Source organism: Lathyrus oleraceus, chromosome 6 (assembly GCF_024323335.1).
Source record: "Lathyrus oleraceus cultivar Zhongwan6 chromosome 6, CAAS_Psat_ZW6_1.0, whole genome shotgun sequence".
NCBI lineage: Eukaryota > Viridiplantae > Streptophyta > Magnoliopsida > Fabales > Fabaceae > Lathyrus > Lathyrus oleraceus.
Genome location: NC_066584.1, coordinates 373,273,101 through 373,279,613, shown reverse-complemented (window position 1 = coordinate 373,279,613; position 6,513 = coordinate 373,273,101). Strand labels below are relative to the sequence as shown.

Genomic DNA, 6,513 nt, shown 5'->3' with positions numbered 1-6,513 from the left:
GATATTCCCAAAATTTACAACAACAACAAACCCTTGCAACAACATGGTACAGACGGCAAGAGAAGCTACAACAACGTTGCAAAAATCTCGTCGGTAATAATTCTTTTTAATACAGTTAATGATTAATAGGCAATTGGTCCAAGAATGGGTATGGTTTGATTGGTTACATAATAGCTATATTGTGAATAATTATGTGTCTGTTACATTTGCTTTTATGGTAGAATGTGTTTCAGGGTAAAAGTTGGATCGTTGTCATTAGAATAACATTGTAAATGATCATAATTCATTCTGTTTTTTTTTTTTGCATTTGAGTTAATGTTGTTATATCCATTTCTGTTTCGATAGGATTCCATTGTCGTGTTGTCTATGTTGTGTAAATTCGTTTTGATGCAGTATACTTTTATGTCGAAGTGTGTTTCGGGTTGCATGTATATTCGTGTTAATATTACAATAGCCCTGCATATAATCACACGTTGTGGTGACATGCTTTGTTACTGTTATGATATCCATGTTGGTTTCCATTTATTTGCATTACATATTTAATATATTATGTTCTTTCAAACTATAAACCATTTTGACTATGTCGCAACTGTGTAGCTAGAAAATAATCAAAACTTGTTTTGTGTTGTCTTTGCAATATGTGGCCACTATAATATCTCTTTTGGTTTCATTTGAATTGCATTGTGTATCAGGTACATTAGGTGTGCCAATTGTAAATCACTTCGATTTTGTTTCAATTACAGCTACATAATTATGTATGTAATTCGTATCATTGTGTTGCGACTGCTCTACTATTTTGTTAGTGGCTATCCTTTTATTTTTTGCTTAAAGTGGGATTTTCTTCCCTTGGATTCTCCGTATCTCAACTCCAATATGTTGGCTTTGATTTTTTTTCAATTCAATCTACATTAGTTGTTTTAATTTGGTTATTGGGTTTGTGGTACTCAATTAGAGAGGAAGGGAGGCAGTTCCCACTAAGGTTGCGTTTTTAGGGTTTATGTGGAATCCTTTGTCATGGGTTATGGAAGCTGCTGCTCTCATGGCCATTGCTATGGCACATGGAGGGGTAAGTCTCTTCCTTTTTTTGTTTGTTTTGTTATTTCTCAATGGTTTTCATTATTTCAAATCATACAAAATTAGAATAACTATGAAACTGTACTCTTATAACCTTTGGTTAACTTGATTTGAAAGTTACAAATGTTATTCATTTTACAAAAGGATTATGGAATACATACAAGAAAGATTTTGGTGGTAGAAGTTTGTTAAGGTGAAAAGTCATGTTTGAACTTTCAACTAGTGTTTTTAAAACCAGACCGTCCAGTTTAACTGGTTGAACTAAGAACCGATTAGTCCGTCTGCTGGTTCAATCAGTGTGTTTCAACTTATTGAACCATTATCTAGAAGTCTCACCGCTAGATCTTCGGTCCTGGTTTTAAAACAATGGTTTTTAATATCAACCGGTTTAATATAACAACGCTTTGATTATGCAGGGAAAGCGAGGAGATTATCAAGATTTTGTTGGCATAATTATTTTGCTAATTATAAACTCAACCATAAGTTTCATAGAAGAAAATAATGCTGGTAATGCAGCTGCTGCCCTTATGGCAAGATTGGCTCCAAAAGCAAAGGTTCTTCTTCTTCTTCTCTTATAATCTCTTTGTTATCTTGTCTTGCTCATAGTTTCTTTGATTTCTAATTATATTTGATTAATAGGTACTTCGTGACGGAAAATGGAGCGAAGAAGATGCTTCGGTATTGGTCCCTGGAGACATAGTTAGCATCAAGCTAGGGGACATCATTCCTGCCGACGCACGTCTCCTTGAAGGTGACCCTTTGAAGATTGATCAGGTAAAATCTATAAAGTACTTTGAAATTACTGATGCATGATTCAAGCGTCACAACGAATAATATCTTCCACGATTTTATTGATGTTGATATCAGATTCTAGATTTCTTATAATTGAAGTTATGTTTTTGCTGTTTGTACTTTTAGTCTGCTCTTACCGGAGAGTCACTCCCTGTGACTAAACATCCCGGAGAAGGAGTATATTCTGGTTCAACTTGCAAGCAAGGAGAAATTGAAGCCGTAGTCATAGCAACTGGAGTTCACACATTTTTCGGAAAGGCAGCTCATCTCGTCGAAAACACAACACACGTTGGACATTTCCAACAGGTACATAATATACTAAATAGTGTATCGCAGACAAAATCGATTTGTTCAAATTCCACTATACTTACATTGTTATAGCCACTATTTGACATCACCGAATGTTGTGATAGTAATGCTCACTGCGTGACAAATATTATTACAGGTTTTGACATCTATTGGAAATTTCTGCATCTGTTCAATTGCTATTGGAATGATTATTGAAATCATTGTGATATACGGCGTCCACGGATATGGTTACAGAAACGGTATTGATAACCTTTTAGTGCTACTAATTGGAGGAATCCCTATTGTAATGCCAACTGTTCTTTCAGTTACAATGGCTATTGGCTCACATAAGTTATCTCAGCAGGTTTGCAATTAGTACATTGATTATTCCAACATTTCAGTAGCTTTTTAAAGATGTTGTCAAGTTTTGATCATATGCATCATTGTTGCAGGGTGCTATAACAAAGAGAATGACTGCTATTGAAGAAATGGCCGGAATGGATGTGTTATGCAGTGACAAAACAGGCACATTAACTCTTAACAAGCTTACAGTGGACAAGGAAATGATTGAGGTTTTAATCTTATTCTTTCTAAAGATAAAATAGAACATCGCAATTACTTGAGACATAAGTTTCTTTTTTTGTCAAAAGTATACAAACAGATAAATATTAGTATTCGGAAAAACCCGAGTTTGAATTCTGACTGAAACAATCTTTGACCAGGATGTATATTAACTTTGTTTCCCCTAACAATCATGAATATCTGGCAGGTTTTTGCCAAAGGTGTTGGCAAGGATTTGGTTGTACTTATGGCTGCAAGAGCATCAAGGATGGAGAACCAAGATGCAATTGATTGCGCAATCGTTTCAATGTTGGCAGACCCAAAGGAGGTACAGACTCTTCAAAGTTTGTTTTCCATCATGTTGTGTAGTTGAAATTTGGTTAGTCTACTAATAGTCCTTTGGTTTCGCAAGGCACGAGCTGGAATAAAAGAAGTTCATTTCCTTCCGTTTAATCCAACTGATAAAAGAACTGCCCTTACATACATTGATGGTGCTGGTAATATGCACAGGGTTAGCAAAGGTGCACCAGAGCAGGTAATACATAATTCATTCTCGCTTTTCAAGAACCACGCAACCTACCGATCATTGATAAACTTTTCTCATATACTGTGTAGATTCTCAATCTTGCACAAAACAAGGCAGAAATCGAACGGAAGGTTCATGCGATGATTGACAAGTTTGCAGAACGTGGACTTCGTTCTCTTGGGATTGCAAGACAGGTTTATTTCCCTCTTACGAATTCTTCATAATCAGATAAGTCAATTATCATGTATTCTTTCCTTAGCACCGAAGTTTTTTTTTTCATATAGGAAGTACCGGAGGGAAGTAAGGAAAGTGCAGGAGGACCATGGGAGTTTGTTGCTCTTCTCCCTCTTTTTGACCCTCCGAGACATGATAGCGCAGAAACAATCAGAAGAGCTCTTGATCTTGGCGTTAGTGTCAAAATGATCACTGGTACGTTGTATCACAGTACCACCGTCATTTGAAATTGAGTCAATGATTTTATATAATGCAAACTATACTCATGCTACAAAAAAAACTTTCAGGTGATCAACTCGCAATAGGTAAGGAAACGGGAAGGCGTCTAGGGATGGGGACTAACATGTATCCTTCTTCATCACTGCTCGGTGAAAATAAAGATCAATTAGGTGCTGTTTCCATTGATGATCTCATTGAGAAAGCTGACGGTTTTGCTGGTAAAAAGCGTTGTCTAAGGGGGGGATTAGAAAGCGCTTTAGGCAAAAGCGCTGTCTAAGGGGGGGGGGGGGGGCTTAGACAGCGCTTTTTGAAAAGCGCTGTCTAAAGTATACCTAAAAAAATTAAAATAGGAGGGTCTTAGAAAGCGCTTTTGGCCAAAGCGCTGTCTAAGGGGGTGGGGCTTAGACAGCGCTTTTCAAAAGCGCTGTCTAAGGTATACCTAAAAAATTTAAAATAAGAGGGTCTTATAAAGCGCTTTTGGCCAAAGCGCTGTCTAAGGGGGGGGGGGGGCTTAGACAGCGCTTTTAAGATTTAAAAAAGCGCTGTCTAAACCTTTAGCTGCGGAGGTTTAGACAGCGCTTTAAAGCGCTGTCTAAGGCTAAAAAAAGCGCTGTCTAAGGTCTTGTTTGTTGTAGTGACTTATGGTCACTTGACAAAGACAAAGGGAATATGACAGATGAAAGGATCTAGTTGATCAAAGTGGAATTTGTTCAAGCCAAATCAAATGAGTGAGATTGATGAACAAACAATATGCATGATCATACAAAACTAGCCTAAGGTCTCATTGTTCGGTATCCCAAGAGAAATCCATGTGGGTTCAAAGTGTACTGTACTATGTCTCATTGTTAGGTAGCCCAAGAGAAAGCCATGTGTGTGTAAAGTGTACAGAGACTAAGTAGATGAATGCAATAAGCAAGAGGCATAAAGCAGATGAATAAAATCACAAGCTCAAAAGTTCAACAGGGCAAAGCAAGTCAAAGTGTCTACAAGGTCCATGCGTCCAAGGTCATTCCAAGTCAAACAAAGATCTACAACCTAAGTAAAAGTCCAAAGTCCAAGGTCACTCCTACAACATGTCACACAATTATCAAAGCAAAAGAAGAGAAGAGATGAAAATAGAATTAGTGGAGAGTTAAGGTAATCAGACAGGGATCAATCTATCCATAAATCAAATGACTCAAAATATGGCGCATCGAGGGGTAACCTATCATTGATTCAAAGTATTGAAGATGATTCATGATCATCTATCAACAAATTTGGATCAAAGAAGGTTGAATCAACCTCAAGTTCATATATCAATGATTTGAGATATGGAAAACCTCATCAACCAAGCAATCAACTTAAGTCAAAACATCAAGTGGATGAATGAAAATGATTTACAAAAGAAAATAAAAGAGAAAATGTCAAAGAGGTATCAAAACATCAAATAAAAGTCCAAGAAAAATGGAGGAGCTCTACAAAATTAGACGTAACTTGACTTAAAAGTTAGGGTGAAAAATGTTTTAAAATGATTAAAATAAAAATGCTAAATGAAAATTAAATGGAAAATAAAATAAAATATAAATTAAATTCAAAATTAGTTTTAAAAAATATGGAAAACTTATATATGGTAGAGAATATTTTTATGAAATTGTGAAAAAAAGTTGAACTAAAAAATAATAAAGGAGCTAATTAAAATGATTTTTGAAATAAAAAGAAATAAAATTAAAATAAAATAGAAAGAGAAATATTCAAATATAATGGCTAGTGAAATGGGGCGGCATGATTGGCCAAGGGATTCAAATTTCCCTCTGAAGCGCGCGAAGCACTTTGTCTTCAACCTCCAGATTTTTTATTTTGCAAATTAAAGAACTGAGAGCTTTGATCTCAAACACTATGCGTGCAAGCTTCTACTACCATCATCGTTCCTATCTCTCTGCATTAGAGCAATTGATTTGCTCCGAGCAGAGAGAATTTTCTCAAACTCGTGAAGAACCCTAGAACTTCAAAGTTAAATTAAATTTCCAAATCAAAAGATAAATTAAAGAGAGATGAGGGTTTTCAATCAGTGGAACAACACAAAGAGAATGGTAACTTGTTTGAAGTGTAATTTCACTCGCAACTACCTTGTCCAAATCGAAGATTGAGGTCAATAATGGTGAAACTGAAAACAAGGTTGCAAGGAGTTTCAGACCACGGTAATGCTTCAGACAACTTTTGATGATGTTGGTGAAGGATTTTGGATAGAAATTTGAAGGCAAAAGGACTTGAATCAAAGAAATGAGTGACTGGTTTTTTTTTGGTGCTTTTGAGTTTTAGTGAGGCAGAGATTTCTTAGATCTTGATGCTTGGGAATGAAGGCAAATCACTCTCCTATTTACAGGAAATGAAATGAGATCACGGTTCATGCAAATTAGAGGTAAACTCGTGTGAATTAGGGTATAGGTTTTGAGTTTTGCAATCCGTGTGAAATGCAACATGAAAAGTGTGATTTGCTGATGAAATGAAGTCGTTTGTAGCTTTTTTGCATGTGTTTTGACATAATGAAATGTTTGCACATGTGCAAGTGGTCCTAAAATAAAGATTGACTTGTAATTGCAACTTACGGGTTCGTGCCAAAACAGAGTTCATGTTACCATGTTCATGCTTGGGACAATTCCAATCTATTATGCCTTTTCCAATTTTCTTTGAGCCAAATGATGTCTTCAAGGAGTAGAACATGATGCAAAAAGAATCAAGTCCAAAGGATGTTTGAGGTGAAATTTACATGCCTGGGAAGTTGAGGTAGTGACTTGAGTTTTAGGTTGGGCAATTGGTCAAGCAGCTTGAGGCATGTTTGG

At 36.2% G+C, this 6,513-nt stretch overlaps 1 protein-coding gene across 1 annotated transcript in view; it reads left to right on the top strand.

Moving 5' to 3' along the window:
• The first annotated feature begins 1,312 nt into the window (after nt 1–1,312).
• LOC127095717 (plasma membrane ATPase 1) overlaps nt 1,313–6,513 on the top strand; it is a 41,225-nt gene continuing 36,024 nt past the window's right edge. The window contains exons 1-10 of the mRNA XM_051034367.1: nt 1,313–1,628; nt 1,714–1,848; nt 1,993–2,172; nt 2,312–2,518; nt 2,607–2,726; nt 2,924–3,043; nt 3,128–3,250; nt 3,331–3,435; nt 3,526–3,670; nt 3,763–3,912. Of these exons, the coding sequence (XP_050890324.1) occupies nt 1,485–1,628; nt 1,714–1,848; nt 1,993–2,172; nt 2,312–2,518; nt 2,607–2,726; nt 2,924–3,043; nt 3,128–3,250; nt 3,331–3,435; nt 3,526–3,670; nt 3,763–3,912 (1,429 nt within the window). The 5' untranslated portion in view covers nt 1,313–1,484. The remainder of the gene's footprint in view (nt 1,629–1,713; nt 1,849–1,992; nt 2,173–2,311; nt 2,519–2,606; nt 2,727–2,923; nt 3,044–3,127; nt 3,251–3,330; nt 3,436–3,525; nt 3,671–3,762; nt 3,913–6,513) is intronic.